Consider the following 19636-nt stretch of genomic DNA (forward strand, 5'->3'; position numbering starts at 1 on the left):
GCTATTTCTCTCTTACACAGACAGCTGATGCTATTTCTCTCTTACACAGACAGCTGATGCTATTTCTCTCTTACAGACAGCGGATGCTATTTCTCTCTTAGACAGCGGATGCTATTTCAGCAGACAGCTGATGCTATTTCTCTCTTGAGACAGACAGCTGATGCTATTTCTCTCTTAGACAGACAGCTGATGCTATTTCTCTCTTACACAGACAGCGGATGCTATTTCTCTCTTACACAGACAGCGGATGCTATTTCTCTCTTACACAGACAGCGGATGCTATTTCTCTCTTAGACAGACAGCTGATGCTATTTCTCTCTTACACAGACAGCTGATGCTATTTCTCTCTTACACAGACAGCTGATGCTATTTCTCTCTTAGACAGCTGATGCTATTTCTCTCTTAGACAGCTGATGCTATTTCTCTCTTAGACAGCTGATGCTATTTCTCTCTTAGCTATTATTTCTCTCTTACACAGACAGCGGATGCTATTTCTCTCTTACACAGACAGCGGATGCTATTTCTCTCTTACACAGACAGCTGATGCTATTTCTCTCTTAGACAGCTGATGCTATTTCTCTCTTAGACAGACAGCTGATGCTATTTCTCTCTTACACAGACAGCTGATGCTATTTCTCTCTTAGACAGACAGCGGATGCTATTTCTCTCTTAGACAGCTGATGCTATTTCTCTCTTAGACAGACAGCTGATGCTATTTCTCTCTTACACAGACAGCGGATGCTATTTCTCTCTTACACAGACAGCGGATGCTATTTCTCTCTTACACAGACAGCTGATGCTATTTCTCTCTTACACAGACAGCTGATGCTATTTCTCTCTTAGACAGCGGATGCTATTTCTCTCTTAGACAGCTGATGCTATTTCTCTCTTAGACAGCTGATGCTATTTCTCTCTTACACAGACAGCTGATGCTATTTCTCTCTGACACAGACAGCTGATTCTATTTCTCTCTTACACAGACAGCTGATGCTATTTCTCTCTTGGTCTGTAGTTGCCCCAGCAGCCTACTACCTTCATACAGCAGTTACCACAGCAACAGCCCCTCATACAACAGATGCCCCCTCCTCAGCCAAACCATGCACCACGGTCTGGGAGCATCAAAGGTAAACACACACACACAAATGCCAAATGCAGCTACTTCTGTGCGTGTGTGTGCATAATGTTAATTTTCATGTATGTGTGTGTTAGACATGGTGGAGCTGATGTTGATGCAGAATGCACAACATGATGCTGAAAGCAATGTCTCCCACGGCCCTGTCACCACCTAACCCAGGACAGGTCCGTTTCACACACACCCACATCATTTATGTCAAATCAAATCGTATTTATCACAAGCGCCGAATACAACAGTTGTAGACCTTACTGTGAAATGCTTACTTACAAGCTCTTAACCAACAATGTAGCTCAAGAAAGAGTTAAGAAAATACAAAATATTTCAATGTAGTCTATCAGTCAATGTAAATAGTCCAGATGGCCATTTGATTAATTGTTCAGCATGTTTGATAAGCATTGTTTTGGTATAGCCAAATATGATGGTTTTATGGAGAATTTGCTTCTTGGTACTGGCAACATGTTGTAAATTCAAATGTGTAGGCCTACTATGATTTGTGGCTGCTACAGAGAATATGCAAATGATAAAGGTCTGTAAACATGCATCAGGACTTCAAAAGAAATAAAACAAGATTTGCAAACATGCATCTTGATCGGTTTTATTCTGTATTTAATCCAAAACACATCTGTCAAACCTGGCCTCTTGGCAATGACCCTCACCACAAGTAGAAGTCAAACTGTACTTAAAACTAACTTAAGTTATTCTTCCAGCAAATGCAAAAATAAAAACATCAGATTAGTTAGGAAACCAAATAATCTCATAATCCAAAACAAAGTTGCTCGTATTCATTGTCCAACCGTCATTTCTAAAAGTTATGTATGACGTATTAGTCAAATGATCCATGAATTATTTTAACTCCCTGAAGTCCGACCACACACACCCCCACCGCATGCACATGAAACAAACATAATTATCGTATGATTAACGTGATCAACTCTGGTACAGAGGCATGATGGGATACAGAGAAAAGAATTGGACTCTTTCCCATGTAAGGAAAATGGCAAGAGGGTAAGACCACTAAGTGAAGATGAAGTTAGGAGGGAAAGAAAGGTAGAGAGAGAGAGGGCGCAACAGAGAGGTAGAGAAATGAGGTAAGGGGGACTATTCCGGACTGAGCTGAATTGTGGCTCGTCCACGTTAAGGCATGGATATAAACCCACTAACTCTTATTAGAAATATAGGTGTATATATTATCTATAATCTACTGGTACATATCTACGCCTCTGTGGTGTGTACCATTGCAAACTAGTCAGCAGATACTGTTAATACATACCAATATATATGTAATACACCCAGTACTATGAGTGGAAATACTAGTTCCTATTGGATCTCATGTAGAAGTACTGGTTCCTATTGGATCTCATGTAGAGGGGAGAAGGGATCTAGGTGTAGTGACAGAGAGATGGAAGGAGAGTCAGAGACTGCAGCTTGTGACATTGAGTAGACAGAGGTCTGTATAGCGAACCAGTAAGTCATCCCACCACCAGACCTACACTAGCAGTAGATAGCAGATGTATGGGGGGGGTCATGCTGTGTGAACACATTATCAAAAATGTTTGGCACACAAACACATGTCCCGAAGATTTTTCATTATGTTGAGCGATGCCACGGTGAGAAAGTCTGTATGTGCGTGTGTGTGTGTGTGTAAGGCGAGGCTATCGGAACACCCCCACGTTGATTGACAGGGCCACCTCTGTCTTCCTGGTCTTGATTGGCCCCATTTTCTTCTCTGGTCCCACCCCTCGGTTGGTCTCAACTTCAGCCCCCACACCCTGCCCTCTACAGGAGTAAAGAGGAAATAGTATCAACGTAAACCGTAGACATTTACTTATGTATTTATATTAACTTTAACTAGAAATACACTTTCTTGTAAAGCTAATGTCATACACGAAAAGCTGTGGATATTTTAAGAAGCCCCACCCTTTCCTGCGTTGCTCCTTCTCTTCCCTCAACCTCTGCTCATCCTGTTGGGTGCTAAAGTCCCGGTTATTGTCAATCAACAGGTTCTGTCCAATCAGAAAAACACCATGTTACTGTCGACGTATTATCTCATCAGAAAACCATGTCACATTCAATAAGCAAGTTTTGTCCAATTAAAGCTGAGCAGGCGTGGAAAGCAACCAATACGATGAACCACAGGAGGTGCATTTGTTACCTTGACACCGATGATGTCACCGTCTTTAAGGTGGAAAGGCGCTCCGAGCAGAGACTCCGCCTTTTTCTTCTTCTTCCGTTTGGACACCTGCTGGCTCTGTGTGCACGCATCAATAACAAGCGCCAGGAAGAGTCATAAAATAAACCACAGGAGAGTGACAACAAAACATCAGGCTCCCTCCCTTCACATCTCTTACCCAGTTGGAGAAAGTCTCCCAGGTGTGTGTGTGTGGCTGGTGCTTGGCCAGTAGCAGGGAGTCAGGAGAGAGGCCGTATGTTGAGGCCAAGGCAGAGCGTAGCGATCTGGGGGAAGGGTCTCGAGAAGCATCCCAGACCAGGTCCTCTGGAGGGTAGTAACCCCGCTCCCCTGGCACCCCCATCTGGACACGCAGCAACACCTCCTTGGGACTGGGGGAGGGAGGAATGGGGCAATAAGATGGAGGGAGAGGAAGAAAAGAGCGAGGGAGGGAGGGATAACAACAGATCCAGAAATCATGCTTCCGGTATCTGCTTAACTGACCAATGAGAGTAGAATAACCCCAGGCTTACCCAAGATCCTCTTCTCTCAGTAGCTGCTGCACACAAAACTCCACCCCACTGCTCAACTTCAACTTCCTGTGAACAGATACTTGTTGAGAAAAAGAAAGGGACGAGAGGAGATGGACAGAAGTGAGAGGGAGGAGTGTGTGTGTACCTGAGTGTGTGTTGTTGTCCTCTGAGGATACGGGTTAGTCTCTGTCCCTCCAGCTGCCACACACGCAGAAACGCAGGAGTGGGCACACAAACATACTGCAGCTCCGGCAGGGTCAGCACCTAACACACAGAGTATTAACACACACAGCATGGACAGACACAGACTGGAAGGAGCAGTATCAACACACACACTACCTGAGTCTTCAGCTCTTCCAGTGTAGCCTCCTCTGAGATCTCCACCTGTCCCACAGTCCTCAGCTCCACCATGGCCCCGCCCACTAAACACACACACATTTTAACCAGTGGACTTAGTTTCATACTGTGTGTGTGTGTGTGTCTCACCTGTAGTCATATCCTCCAACCTCTGACCCTCCGTGGACCCCGCGGCCATGCCGTTGACCTCTGTTTCCATGGAGACAACAGAGTAGGCGCTCGGCTCCACATACAGCCAGACTGACAGCTTCAGAAAACCCTGAGAGAGAGAAGGGGGACGTGAGAGAGGGAATACATGTCTGTAGAGAGTAAATGGGGTTGAAAGAGAACAGGAAGTTGAGTGTACCTTGGGAGGAAGTCGTCCCTCAGTAATCACCAGAGCGTCTCCATGACTCATCTTCAGCTCTGAGAGAGACGCCTCCTGGGAAAGAAACGAGAGAGATTGTGGCAGTGAGTGAATAAGAGTGCGGAAAATGTATTCCACTTCCTGATTTCGCTGAAGCAATAGGGATTATCGTGAGAATAACACCCGACTATGGCCTGTTCTTAAGCCTGACGCGAAACAGAGGTCAGAGGAAACAGCCCTTTGGAGGGTGTTATTCACTGATAATCCCGGGTTCGAGGGCCCTTATTGCTTTAACAAAACAATTGCCGACATATAAAAAAGATGAACAACCTGTTTTCATAAAAAATATATATGTTTTAGACAAACCTCAACTGTTGAGACACATCTTTTCCCAGGGAGATCAAGCTTATTAATTGCCTGGCTGGGCTGTGGGACGCTGAAGGAGCATTGCTAATTCAAATTAAGCTGTTAACAGGCATTACCTGGGGGATTGTCGTGAATAACTCCCTGTATCAACCAATCAGCATCCAAACAACCAGTTTTATAATTCTGGTTACTCACCTCATCCATCAAAGCCTCTCCCACCTCCTCACACCAGTCCAGCCTCCTTAGATGCCAACCGTCCCCTGTACACACAACACACATACCATTACACCACTACACCATTAACCCAACACCATTAACACAAATGCACACACAAGGGAGAAGGGACATACTCTTATAATCCAATAGTTTTACCTTCAAGTCTTGCTGACTCCAACATTTTCTTGAGACACTACAATAGAATGTATAGATAGGATTAGCAGTCATTAGCAGAGAAGCAGATACACTGTCTGACAGAGAGACAGACACAGGCAGGCAGGCAGGCAGACCAGCAGACCAAACGATACGCAGTCATTCCCCACCTGTTTAACTGTGCTAGACCGCTCTACAATGATTTCCCCCTCCAAGCCAGAGGAGGGTGCTGTCCCCACACTGAAGTACAGGAACAGCTGTGTGTCTTTGGGGGCCGTTCCAGGGCAGAGGGACAGGGAGGTCATCAGCCTAACCCCAGCGTCACGAACGCTCAGCTCCTCACACACTGTGGGAGGCAACACACACAGCTTGACGTTCAGGTAAATACATTCAGGTAAATTGCCAGTGGCACACCGGGCCATTGCCAACTGAAAGCTACTGCCCCCCCCCCCCCAAAAAAAAAATCTATATCAGGTGATTTTATCTTTAGTTTGCGGGTTGAGCAAGCTAGCCCATAATAACCTACCCTCCATACACAAATAATTACAATTTACTTGACAATATCACATTTAAATTGATTGGATGGAAAAAAATAAAACGTCTCGCATTCTCAAAAAGGGTGTTGTGTTATTGTTGCGATTTTGAACAGTCAGCAGGCTACAGTTGTAGGGCCAATAAAATCCGTTTTATCTTTAGCTACATTTTTCCCAGTTTCCGAGTTCTCAGGTTTTCACTATCAAAATCACTCTTATTTAATGATAGAAAAACAACAAAAATGTAATATTTTAAATCCACAACAATGCTTAAACCACATCGGTAGACCACTTTTAAGATCTGGGAAAAATCCCAAATGTTTTTTAAAAATTATATTGCTCACCTTGCAAGAGACCATTGTGTTTGTCTAGCGGTGTAGAGCTACTGTACCATGGAGCCTACAATATACATGTGATGGCAGAGTTTGCAAAACAAATGCCCACCCTATTTATACAAATCTTCCTGAAATAATTGTGCCAGGTAGGCCTCCTGTGTAGTCAACATTTAACTGGGAAGGTTATGGAAAGCCTTGAGAAACTTTCATTCAAACAGAGCATGATGACAAAACTGTGCATTGCAAAGATTTAACGAAGACTTTGGCCAAGCATCTTAAATACCTGTGTTTCATACCCATTGTTGTCTTATAATATCTACCAGTAAATGCTAAGTTGAAACATATTTCCTTCATACCCTACCAACAACCCTACTACTGTCCTTCTTCTGTGTGCAGCTCCACACAACAACCAGTGGCGAGCTGCTCACTCTTGCTGCCCGACAGATGAACTAGTCAGTGAGCGTGTGATAATCTACATAAAGAACTAACAGCTTTGGGAATTTTGTCGTTTTTTTCAACAATTATACATATAACCTAGATTGAAAATAGAATTATTACAATATTATTTTGGGGGGGCCATTGACGTGGAGGTTTGACTGGCCTGGAGGGCTTCCAAAACCTACCCGGGCCAGCAGGCAGCCCTGTATGTCGAGCCCTGCATCAATACATACATACATACATACAATTAGGACGAAGTAAGAGTTAGATGTGTTTATGTGTGAGCGTCATTGGGTGTTACAGTACCTGGGGGCAGGAATTTCCCTGTACGGTCCACCTGCCTCAGACAGCATGCCACACCTGGACAGAGATACACACACCAGTGAAGAGACAACAAACACATATCTACCATAATAATACTGGCTGTATTAGGAGTGGTAACAGTAACAGTACCTTAACTATAGCTGCTGCTATTAGGAATGGTAACAGTACCTTAACTATAGCTGCTGCTATTAGGAATGGTAACAGTACCTTAACTATAGCTGCTGCTAGTAGGAGTGGTAACAGTACCTTAACTATAGCTGCTGCTATTAGGAATGGTAACAGTACCTCAACTATAGCTGCTGATATTAGGAGTGGTAACAGTACCTTAACTATAGCTGCTGATATTAGGAATGGTAACAGTACCTTAACTATAGCTGCTGCTAGTAGGAGTGGTAACAGTACCTTAACTATAGCTGCTGCTATTAGGAGTGGTAACAGTACCTTAACTATAGCTGCTGCTATTAGGAATGGTAACAGTACCTTAACTATAGCTGCTGCTATTAGGAGTGGTAACAGTACCTTAACTATAGCTGCTGCTATTAGGAGTGGTAACAGTACCTTAACTATAGCTGCTGCTATTAGGAGTGGTAACAGTAACAGTACCTTAACTATAGCTGCTGCTATTAGGAATGGTAACAGTACCTTAACTATAGCTGCTGCTATTAGGAGTGGTAACAGTACCTTAACTATAGCTGCTGCTATTAGGAGTGGTAACAGTAACAGTACCTTAACTATAGCTGCTGCTATTAGGAATGGTAACAGTAACAGTACCTTAACTATAGCTGCTGCTATTAGGAGTGGTAACAGTACCTTAACTATAGCTGCTGCTATTAGGAGTGGTAACAGTACCTTAACTATAGCTGCTGCTATTAGGAGTGGTAACAGTAACAGTACCTTAACTATAGCTGATGATATTAGGAGTGGTAACAGTACCTTAACTATAGCTGCTGCTATTAGGAATTGTAACAGTAACAGTACCTTAACTATAGCTGCTGCTATTAGGAATGGTAACAGTAACAGTACCTTAACTATAGCTGCTGCTATTAGGAGTGGTAACAGTACCTTAACTATAGCTGCTGCTATTAGGAGTGGTAACAGTAACAGTACCTTAACTATAGCTGCTGCTATTAGGAATGGTAACAGTAACAGTACCTTAACTATAGCTGCTGCTATTAGGAGTGGTAACAGTACCTTAACTATAGCTGCTGCTATTAGGAGTGGTAACAGTACCTTAACTATAGCTGCTGCTATTAGGAGTGGTAACAGTAACAGTACCTTAACTATAGCTGATGATATTAGGAGTGGTAACAGTACCTTAACTATAGCTGCTGCTAGTAGGAGTGGTAACAGTACCTTAACTATAGCTGCTGCTAGTAGGAGTGGTAACAGTACCAGTACCTTAACTATAGCTGCTGCTATTAGGAGTGGTAACAGTAACAGTATCTGACCTATAGCTGCTGCTATTAGGAGTGGTAACAGTACCTTAACTATAGCTGCTGCTAGTAGGAGTGGTAACAGTACCTTAACTATAGCTGCTGCTATTAGGAGTGGTAACAGTAACAGTACCTTAACTATAGCTGCTGCTATTAGGAGTGGTAACAGTAACAGTATCTGACCTATAGCTGCTGCTATTAGGAGTGGTAACAGTATCTGACCTATAGCTGCTGCTATTAGGAGTGGTAACAGTATCTGACCTATAGCTGCTGCTATTAGGAGTGGTAACAGTATCTGACCTATAGCTGCTGCTATTAGGAGTGGTAACAGTAACAGTACCTTAACTATAGCTGCTGCTATTAGGAGTGGTAACAGTACCTTAACTATAGCTGCTGCTATTAGGAGTGGTAACAGTACCTTAACTATAGCTGCTGCTATTGGGAGTGGTAACAGTACCTTAACTATAGCTGCTGATATTAGGAGTGGTAACAGTACCTTAACTATAGCTGCTGATATTAGGAGTGGTAACAGTACCTTAACTATAGCTGATGATATTAGGAGTGGTAACAGTACCTTAACTATAGCTGCTGCTATTAGGAGTGGTAACAGTACCTTAACTATAGCTGCTGCTATTAGGAATGGTAACAGTACCTTAACTATAGCTGCTGCTAGTAGGAGTGGTAACAGTACCTTAACTATAGCTGCTGCTATTAGGAGTGGTAACAGTAACAGTACCTTAACTATAACTGCTGCTAGTAGGAATGGTAACAGTAACAGTACCTTAACTATAACTGCTGCTATTAGGAGTGGTAACAGTACCTTAACTATAGCTGCTGCTATTAGGAGTGGTAACAGTAACAGTACCTTAACTATAACTGCTGCTATTAGGAGTGGTAACAGTACCTTAACTATAGCTGATGATATTAGGAATGGTAACAGTAACAGTACCTTAACTATAGCTGCTGCTATTAGGAATGGTAACAGTACCTTAACTATAGCTGCTGCTATTAGGAGTGGTAACAGTACCTTAACTATAGCTGCTGCTATTAGGAGTGGTAACAGTACCTTAACTATAGCTGCTGATATTAGGAGTGGTAACAGTACCTTAACTATAGCTGCTGATATTAGGAGTGGTAACAGTACCTTAACTATAGCTGATGATATTATGAGTGGTAACAGTACCTTAACTATAGCTGCTGCTATTAGGAATGGTAACAGTACCTTAACTATAGCTGATGATATTAGGAATGGTAACAGTAACAGTACCTTAACTATAGCTGCTGCTATTAGGAGTGGTAACAGTACCTTAACTATAGCTGCTGCTATTAGGAGTGGTAACAGTACCTTAACTATAGCTGCTGCTATTAGGAGTGGTAACAGTACCTTAACTATAGCTGATGATATTAGGAGTGGTAACAGTACCTTAACTATAGCTGCTGCTAGTAGGAGTGGTAACAGTAACAGTACCTTAACTATAGCTGATGATATTAGGAGTGGTAACAGTAACAGTATTTTTTTTTTCACCTTTATTTAACCAGGTAGGATAGTTGAGAACAAGTTCTCATTTACAATTGCGACCTGGCCAAGATAAAGCAAAGCAGCTCGACACATACAACAACACAGAGTTACACATGGAGTAAAACAAACATACAGTCAATAATACAGTCGAAAAATAAGTCTATATACAATGTGAGCAAATGAGGTGAGATAAGGGAGGTAAAGGCAAAAAAAGGCAATGGTGGCGAAGTAAATACAATATAGCAAGTAAAACACTGGAATGGTAAATTTGCAGTGGAAGAATGTGCAAAGTAGAAATAGAAATAATGGGGTGCAAAGGAGCTAAATAAATAAATACAGTAGGGGGAGAGGTAGTTGTTTGGGCTAAGTACAGGTGCAGTAATCTGTAAACTGCACTGACAGCTGGTGCTTAAAGCTAGTGAGGGAGATAAGTGTTTCCACTTTCAGAGATTTTTGTAGTTCGTTCCAGTCATTGGCAGCAGAGAACTGGAAGGAGAGGAGGAATTGGTTTTGGGGGTGACCAGAGAGATATACCTACTGGAGTACGTGCTACAGGTGGGTGCTGCTATGGTGACCAGCGAGCTGAGATAAGGGGGAACTTTACCTAGCAGGGTCTTGTAGATGACCTGGAGCCAGTGGGTTTGGCGACGAGTATGAAGCGAGGGCCAGGCAACGAGAGAGTACAGGTCGCAGTGGTGGGTAGTATATGGGGCTTTGGTGACAAAATGGATGGCACTGTGATAGACTGCATCAAATTTGTTGAGTAGAGTGTTGGAGGCTATTTTATAGATGACATCACCGAAGTTGAGGATCGGTAGGATGGTCAGTTTTACGAGGGTATGTTTGGCAGCAGGAGTGAAGGATGCTTTGTTGCGAAATAGGAAGCCAATTATAGATTTAACTTTGGATTGGAGATGTTTGATGTGAGTCTGGAAGGAGAGTTTACAGTCTAACCAGACACCTAGGTATTTGTAGTTGTCCACATATTCTACGTCAGAGCCGTCCAGAGTAGTGATGCTGGATGGGCGGGCAGGTGCTGGCAGCAATCGGTTGAATAGCATGCATTTAGTTTTACTTGTATTTAAGAGCAGTTGGAGGCCACTGAAGGAGAGTTGTATGGCATTGAAGCTCGTCTGGAGGGTTGTTAACAGTGTCCAAAGAAGGGCAAGAAGTATACAGAATGGTGTCGTCTACGTAGAGGTGGATCAGAGACTCACCAGCAGCAAGAGCGACATCATTGATGTATACAGAGAAGAGAGTCGGCCCAAGAATTGAACCCTGTGGCACCCCCATAGAGACTGCCAGAGACCCGGACAACAGGCCCTCCGATTTGACACACTGAACTCTATCAGAGAAGAAGTTGGTGAACCAGTAATGGTAGTGGTAGGGAGTGGTAACAGTAACAGTATCTGACCTATAACTGCTGCTATTAGGAGTGGTAACAGTATCTGACCTATAGCTGCTGCTAGTAGGAGTGGTAACAGTAACAGTATCTGACCTATAGCTGCTGCTAGTAGGAGTGGTAACAGTAACAGTATCTGACCTATAGCTGCTGCTAGTAGGAGTGGTAACAGTATCTGACCTATAGCTGCTGCTATTAGGAGTGGTAACAGTATCTGACCTATAGCTGCTGCTATTAGGAGTGGTAACAGTATCTGACCTATAGCTGCTGCTATTAGGAGTGGTAACAGTATCTGACCTATAGCTGCTGCTATTAGGAGTGGTAACAGTATCTGACCTATAACTGCTGCTATTAGGAGTGGTAACAGTATCTGACCTATAGCTGCTGCTATTAGGAGTGGTAACAGTATCTGACCTATAGCTGCTGCTATTAGGAGTGGTAACAGTATCTGACCTATAACTGCTGCTATTAGGAGTGGTAACAGTATCTGACCTATAGCTGCTGCTATTAGGAGTGGTAACAGTATCTGACCTATAGCTGCTGCTAGTAGGAGTGGTAACAGTATCTGACCTATAGCTGCTGCTATTAGGAGTGGTAACAGTATCTGACCTATAGCTGCTGCTATTAGGAGTGGTAACAGTATCTGACCTATAGCTGCTGCTAGTAGGAGTGGTAACAGTATCTGACCAATAGCTGCTGCTAGTAGGAGTGGTAACAGTATCTGACCTATAGCTGCTGCTAGTAGGAGTGGTAACAGTATCTGACCTATAGCTGCTGCTAGTAGGAGTGGTAACAGTATCTGACCTATATCTGCTGCTAGTAGTAGTGGTAACAGTAACAGTATCTGACCTATAGCTGCTGCTAGTAGGAGTGGTAACAGTATCTGACCTATAGCTGCTGCTATTATGAGTGGTAACAGTATCTGACCTATAGCTGCTGCTAGTAGGAGTGGTAACAGTATCAGACAAATAGCTGCTGCTATTAGGAGTGGTAACAGTATCTGACCTATAGCTGCTGTTATTAGGAGTGGTAACAGTATCTGACCTATAGCTGCTGCTAGTAGGAGTGGTAACAGTATCTGACCTATATCTGCTGCTATTAGGAGTGGTAACAGTAACAGTATCTGACCTATAGCTGCTGCTAGTAGGAGTGGTAACAGTATCTGACCTATAACTGCTGCTATTAGGAATGGTAACAGTATCTGACCTATAGCTGCTGCTATTAGGAGTGATAACAGTATCTGACCTATAGCTGCTGCTAGTAGGAGTGGTAACAGTATCTGACCTATAGCTGCTGCTAGTAGGAGTGGTATCAGTATCTGACCTATAGCTGCTGCTAGTAGGAGTGGTAACAGTAACAGTATTTGACCTGCTAGATGCTCCTGTAGCTGCAGCTCCGCTATGGCCCTCTGTTTCACCTCACATAGGAGCTAGAAAAGAACACACACATATTAACATACTAAACACACACATTAACATACTAAACACACACACATTAACATACTAAACACACACACATTAACATACTAAACACACATACCACCGCCACACGCACCCACACACTTGCTAGCTCACCATGTTTCCAGAGGCAGGGACCTTTGCCCTCATCCTCTCCTCCTCTTCCTCCCCCCCTCCTCTTCTTCTTCTCTCTGGTCGGTATTCCACCAGAAGCCAGCGACAGTCTGATGGTGTTGTCACGGTTACCATATCACCACTCACACTGAACACACTGGGAGAGAGAGACATTACACACACAGCCATAGCAAACACACCAACCACACCTCATATCTGTCAGTCACTTACACAGACTGACACAATGCCGCGCACACACACCACGCTGCCCACCTGCTGTCCTGTGTCTGTGGCTCCAGCACCAGCAGTGCGTCTCCATCCTTCAAGGCCAGCTCCTTCAGGGTCCTCTGCATGTCTCCAGGAGGGAATACCCTCCACCCGCTGGCCCCCCCTCCCTCCCCTCCCCTCTTCTCCTGACACAGGAGGCTCTCCTGTGGCTCCCCTAATGCCTCCCTCACCTCTCCTAGAGTCACCCTCCCAGCGAAACCCCTCGACTGCTTCGTCAGCCCCGAGCCTCCTTTCTCTCCCACTCCTCCTCCCTCCCCCCCCTCTTCTTCTCCCAGAGAGGGGCGAACCACGGTCAGCAACACTGGTTCCCACTCAGCTCCTGTTTGGACAGTTGCCCCACAAACCTGAGGAAATAAAGGGGATATGATATGACCCGATGTGATATGACCCGTTCTAGGACGTCCAGTAGAAGTATGTACAATGGTGGATTGTGTTGATTCGAGTGTGTCTCCTCACCTCTCTGCCGTTCCACACAAACAGATCAGTGCCGGACAAGATGCCTGCACTGTAAAGCGACACCTCGTCATCTGAAACACACACGTACTAAAGTTCAGAATCAACTCGCACAGAATTGACATGCTGCAAATGTGTGTGTGTTTAAGTGTGTGTGTGTATGTCTCACCTGTGAGAGTGTTGTAGAGGTGAAGGCCGGCTGGCAGACTTCTGGCCACAGTCAGAGCCATATCCCCCTCCCAGAGATCCTGCTTCTGAACACACACACAGGTTTGAGCTTTTTGCTCAGTGCCATGGCGGCATTAAGGAAGTGCGTTAATGAGTCGGAGGGATGACGTCACCTGGTAGATGATCATTCGCAGGTCTCCTACGGTCCTGCAGCGGTCGAAGGTGAGGTTGGTGGCCTCTTTCTGCTCTATGCTGATTGGCTTAAGAGCTCCGTTCTCCAACCTATAGCGTGGCGCTAGGTGGAGACGCAGCTCAACACTGTTATTGCTTTCCTCAAACTCCTCCCTATAGCAGAGTACACACATACACACAGATAGCCGCAAAACATTGCAAAATACAGTCTTCATTTATGTGTGTGTGTGTGTGTGTGTACACGTGAGTACCGTCTCTGTTGTAGTCTCCTGTTCTCCTCTTCAGCCATCTCTAAGAGGTGAGGGGGAACCTGATACCCAGGATTCCTCAGGGCTGCCAGGGGGAAAATCTAATTTGAAAGACTGTGTACGTTTTCATGTCTCTCCTTCACCATCTCTCTTCCTCTCCCACTCGCATCAAGTTTGGATGTGGCTCCTTGCGCTCACTCACTCTCTCCCTCCCTCACTTTCCTTCTTACGCCTCTCTCCCACACACAAACACACACCCACACACAAACACCCACACACAAACACCCACGTACCTCCAGAAGGCCTGCGTAGCAGTGTCTTCCTATAGAACAGCATGTAGGCACTCTCCTTTCCCTGGTACATTTTCTCTACGTCTCTCTCATGGATCGACGTTACTGTGGAGTCATTCAGATCAAACCAGTGGCTGCCCTGTGGAGAGATGGAGAGAGGAAGAAAGATGCATGGATGAATGAAGATTCAGAGCGAGCGAGAGAAAAAAGATTTAAACATAACCAATTGCAGCATCAACATAGCAGACACACCATCATTAAAGCAGAACCATGAGAGGTCTAACTAGTGTACCTGTGGTTCTGGTGCCGTCTTCGGTTCTGTCTCCAGTCCTGGTTCTGGTAGGTGGTTGGCTGTGTTGTTGTGGACTGGGTCTGGGGTAGAGCTAGAGCCAGGGGTTGGGTGGGCTGGGCTGGAGGGCTGGGTCACCGGGCTAGGGGGGTTGGCTTTCAGGGCCACCCAAGTGCCATTATTGACCAACACAAACACATCACTGTGGTTCTGGAGGAACTGCAGAGGGAGAGAGGAGGCGAGAGGGAGAGGGGGATGAGTGGAAGGATAACATGTAGAACGATGTAGAGGAGATAAGGAAAGCGAAGTGTTTATGTGGCGTTGTGGAGCTCTTGGGGGACGCCCATCAGTCATGTCCTACCTTGCCTATGGGGCCGTGGAGTTTCCTGTACTTCTTGCTCCAGGAAGAACCGATCTTGTCCATCAGTCTCTGACCCAGCTGGTCCAGCAGCACGCTCCTGCTCTCCTCCTACAGGCCAGGAGGGGAACAACACCACATTAAGATCAGATACAGTCACTGGACCTACTGATGATGTGGCCCGTGGTGCTCTCGTTCCATTGGGTTGAACCAGCATGCTTTGCGTTACCTGGGCTATTATGGAGGAGAGTACAGATAGAGGGTCGTCTTTCTCCGGCTCAGTATACGCTCTCACTTCCTTCTTCTTCTGAACCTTGGGTTTGGTATCCTCCTCCTGATACAAACGCATGCGCGGAAATACAAAACACACACACAAACACACAATTCACTATTAGCATATTTAGTGACATACTCTAAGCCTCGATTGTCTGATATGCAATTGTTGTTCTCTCCTCCTCCCTCCCGCGCTCTCTCACCGGCGGTTCCCACAAGCCGAGGTGGTCCATGTCTTTGATGTAGACGTGGTAATGGCCGCCATAACAGCCTCCCTTATGGATGATGACAGAGAAGAGTTCATAGGAGTACTCCGAGTCATCGTCTTCAGTCTGGGACAGAGGGTGACATAGCATAGTCATTATAATGCGACATAACATGTTCTTAAATGGTTTGACATTATATGTACTCTACATGACTTAGTTAAAACAAGAGTAAGTGGCAGTGAAGCATTGCAGATCAATGTGTGTGGTTGTCCAGTACCTGTTCACAGAAGGGCCTGAGGTTGATGGTGAGAGGGAAGGTGTAGCGACCAGTCTCCTTGTAACGCTCGCACCTGGCAAAGTCAAAGTTAAACCTCAACAGAGACACTGTCAGGAAGGGAGGGAGCTTCCTCAGCTTGGCAGACTGCAGAGGGAGAGGGAGAAGGGGAGAGAGAGAGAACGGAGGAGAGGGAGGGAAAGAGGGAGCAAGGGAGAGAGAGTTCTGGAATCAGTACCAATTCTAGAATAAACAAGTACAATTTAAATCCATGCCAATACTCCTACTAACCTTAGCAGCAGTGACTAGTTGGTCACACTGGCCACAGCGGTAGAGGTTACTGCCTTCAAACATCTCCTCTTCCACAAACATGTCCCAGAGCGCCCCTTCCAGGCCACACACACCACGTACACACACCGTCAAGTCCAGGAAGTCCTCCTGAGAGGGAAAGAGAGAGCCAAGAGAAAGAGTTGTAAGCAACAAAGATAGGCGCAGGTACAGATAAACACATGTACCCGTGTTATCTCAATCTCTTCATTCAATGACTCAATCATGGACACTCTTACTGACAGTTGTGGCTGCTTTGTGTGATGTATTGTTGTCTCTACCTTCTTGCCCTTTGTGCTGTTGTCTGTGCCCAATAATGTTTGTACCCTGATTTGTGTTGCTACCATGTCGTGCTGCTGCTGTTATGTTGTGTTGCTATCATGTTGTTGGCATGTGCTGCTGCCATGCTGTTGTTGTCTTAGGGCTCTCTGTATGTAGTGTTGTCTCTCTTGTCGTGATGTGTGTTTTGTCCTATATTTTGAATCCCCCGTCCCCGCAGGATACCTTTTTTTTGTCTTTTGGTAGGCCATCATTATGAATAATCATTTGTCCTTAACTGACTTGCCTAGTTCAATAATGGTTAAATAAATAAAAACCTGTCTCTGGCTGATGTTGCCACACTCTTTGCAGAGAATGCTGTTGACAGTGGTGCCATGGTAGAGGCGCTGGATGAACGCACTGCCGCTGGTGTCCACCAGGGAGTGCTCTAGGGCACTGAACAGAATCCTGTTCAACTCCTGCACATCATGTTGCCTGCTCTCCTACGGGAGAGAGATGAAAGAGAGTGGTAAGCAAAATACTGTAGGAGAAAGCGATGTAGCATTATATAAAGCAAGCCTCATTCTCTAGTTTAGTCCCTGCGTCACACACACCGCCATTCATACACACGCTCGTTCACATGCTCGTGTTCACACACACTACCTCGCTGTTGTTCCATCCGAAGCTGTCAGTGAGATCAGTAGTAGAGGCACTCTGTTGGTCCACCAAGAGTAGACGAGCAAACAGCCTCTGGAGCTCCAATGGAATAACCCTGACCTGAGAGACAGAGTTAATGTACTACTCAAACACACCAATACAAATAAAGACATGCACACAGTGAGGAACACACACAATCCCATGGTTGGTTCTTTACCTTGGCCTCTGGTTTGTCTTTGTCCTCCAGGCAGCCCAATTCCTTTGGACCCAGACTGAACAGCTCCTCTACACACACACACACACAGTATTTCAAATACAGTATGAACCAAAGACAGAACACCAAGTGACCTGACTTGACCTCTCACCTCTGAACTCCGGGGTGAAGAGCAGGGTCTGGAGCAGGGAGTTGAGGTAGCACGTCCCTCCCTGGTTTTTAATCCCACTGAGGTTCACTCTTCCCCGGGGTGGAGGTGGCTCCCCTTCCCCCTTTACAACTCTACCTCCGGAGGGAGCCAGAGAATATCCCTCCCCTTCTTCCTCGAAAAGACTCCCAAACATGGCTGGGCATGCGTCTGTGTTTCTCTTTCCTGTGAAACGCACCTTCTGGGGACTGAATTGAATGTCTAATTGTGTTCACGATCGCGTAGCTAGCTAACCAATGACTCCTCTTGCTATCTCATCTTGGTCTTGCCTAGCTCTCTGTTGATAGTAGTGGGACTGACTCTGAAATAAGACGACTTTACAGGGGTAAACATAGCTATGAATAGAAAAATAGTGTGTTCCCGTATTGTGCTCGAGTAAAAGCAATTATTGTAGTGGTTAACAAACAAGCTATACAATCATTGCCTTTACAACACGAGTTAATTTAGTGTGAACTGAGTTTACAACAGCTAAATTCGGACCGGTGACAGACAACTATCCTACCTGGCTATCTGACTCGTTAGCTATCAAGCAAAACGTGTTTCAGCGTTCCTGACGCAAATAGAGCTTTAACTCCAGAAATATCCTGATGCTTTTTTGGAAAGTTATACTCGAAACCAAACTCTGTCTACATTCCTCTGTTTTAAATAAGAGAAAACACGAAAAAACGTAAATAAAAACACCATTGATGAACAGTGCGCAGCCATAATGTCCAAAGGGTAGAGTGGGGCATTGTGGTAGTTGTAGTGTCGTTTTAAAATCACAGGTTGGCACCTCGGCTGAATAAACTACATGTCCACCAAGTCTTCTCTTCGATTTTGCAAGAGCATCAAGCCTCTTGTAGTTTTTATAACATGGCTTGTCTGTCATCCAGTGGATGTCTCAAACACACACAACTGATAAATCTGAACTGAAATGTGATGCATTTTCTGCTGGTAATCTTAAAGAAGGTTCATACATGGCTACAAACTTGCTGGTCTTTTAACCACCTGTTCAGTTTTTGTGTAAAAGCACTGACACAAGCCACACATTTTAAAGGTATACTTTGGGATTTTGGCAATGAAGCCATTTGTCTACTTCCCCAGGGTCAGATTAACTTGTGGATAGCATTTTTGTCTCTGTGTTAAGAATTCCCTGTCGGTGACTGTTAGCACCTCACAACCCTGAGCAAACTCCCCTCCCCATCCACCACAACCAGAGCCCTGGAGTCTAGGGGGAACCATAAACCTGCCTCTAAAACTCTGATCTGTGCCTTGATAGGTTGCTAGGGAGGTTACTAGGGGGCAGGACATCTACCCATCCTCTTGACACTGCAGGTCACACAATACTTGCAGTCTCCCTCAAGCAGCGGCAGAGAGCAACATCTGTCTCTGCCGATCAACAACTGGACTCACTCATATCTCTGGACTTGTGGGATGGTGTTGGTATTGTTCTTAATAGTTAGTTGTTGTTGCATTGTGTATAGCTTGTAACCTATAAACATGTTCAGGGATTATATGCCATTTATACACACCTTTGTTACTGTTATTATGCTCTTGTGTTATCGTATGTACAGTATATTCATTGCCTTTCATTTCCTTCAACAGAACTATTACCATTCCACTACCCTTCCTACTTTTCATCCCAATGTTCATCTTCCTCAGTGTGTTTAAAGTTCCTGTGTGTTAACTCTTGGGCAGTTTTATTCCCCTCTAACCTGGGACGGTGTCGGTGAGTCACAAACCAGTAAAATACCTCGAGCCAGATCACTCTCTTTCACTCTGCATCCAGTAGTTAGAAGTTAGAATTAGTTTGCTAGCAGTTACCATAGACTACCAGGCATTGCGCTAACGCTAGTTAGCAATTGCGCAAACACTAGCAACTTCCTTCAAACTGCACGCAGAGACATAAAAATGGTCTCCACGAGTTCATCTGACTCTGGGGAAGTAGATAAAGGTCTAGTTAAATAAAGATGAACTAAATGTAAAAATGGCCAAAATCCTGAAGTATCTCTTTAAGGTTTCTGGACGTTGGTTCAAGTGGTGAGCAGCTTTTACAGAAAATGCAGATTGGGCAAAAGCTGTGGAACTCTACAGTTTCCATTCACTGCTCCCCTAGTATGGGACCC

General features: G+C 44.9%; 1 protein-coding gene across 1 annotated transcript; it reads right to left on the bottom strand.

Moving 5' to 3' along the window:
- Positions 1-1714: 1714 nt before the first annotated feature.
- LOC139412968 (ubiquitin carboxyl-terminal hydrolase 40-like) lies at positions 1715-18268 on the bottom strand. Its single transcript, XM_071159890.1, has 31 exons — positions 17475-18268; positions 17327-17394; positions 17116-17229; positions 16791-16955; positions 16159-16305; positions 15871-16014; positions 15591-15719; positions 15344-15448; positions 15118-15225; positions 14760-14975; positions 14471-14606; positions 14181-14262; positions 13911-14082; positions 13739-13823; positions 13573-13643; positions 13102-13460; positions 12832-12985; positions 12626-12686; positions 6886-6939; positions 5444-5619; positions 5277-5313; positions 5100-5164; positions 4539-4613; positions 4322-4451; positions 4175-4257; positions 3981-4099; positions 3836-3901; positions 3484-3694; positions 3288-3383; positions 3053-3138; positions 1715-2911 (listed from the first exon to the last, which is right to left on the bottom strand). Exons 1-31 carry the CDS (start codon positions 17665-17667, stop codon positions 2788-2790), a joined length of 3831 nt encoding a protein of 1276 aa, XP_071015991.1. The 5' UTR covers positions 17668-18268; the 3' UTR covers positions 1715-2787.
- Positions 18269-19636: the final 1368 nt, after the last annotated feature.

The sequence above is a fragment of the Oncorhynchus clarkii genome, chromosome 7, assembly GCF_045791955.1.
Source record: "Oncorhynchus clarkii lewisi isolate Uvic-CL-2024 chromosome 7, UVic_Ocla_1.0, whole genome shotgun sequence".
Taxonomy (NCBI): Eukaryota; Metazoa; Chordata; class Actinopteri; order Salmoniformes; family Salmonidae; genus Oncorhynchus; species Oncorhynchus clarkii.

What these genes read in the sequence shown, in the direction of transcription:
- LOC139412968 (XM_071159890.1), bottom strand. Translation starts at nt 17,667, where the DNA reads ATGTTTGGGAGTCTTTTCGAGGAAGAAGGGGAGGGATATTCTCTGGCT. An exon ending in TCAGGCCCTTCTGTGAACAG is followed by an intron (nt 15,720 to 15,870) that starts GTACTGGACAAC and finishes CCTCTGTCCCAG; the next exon opens with ACTGAAGACGATGACTCGGA. An exon ending in TCCACGGCCCCATAGGCAAG is followed by an intron (nt 14,976 to 15,117) that starts GTAGGACATGAC and finishes CTCCCTCTGCAG; the next exon opens with TTCCTCCAGAACCACAGTGA.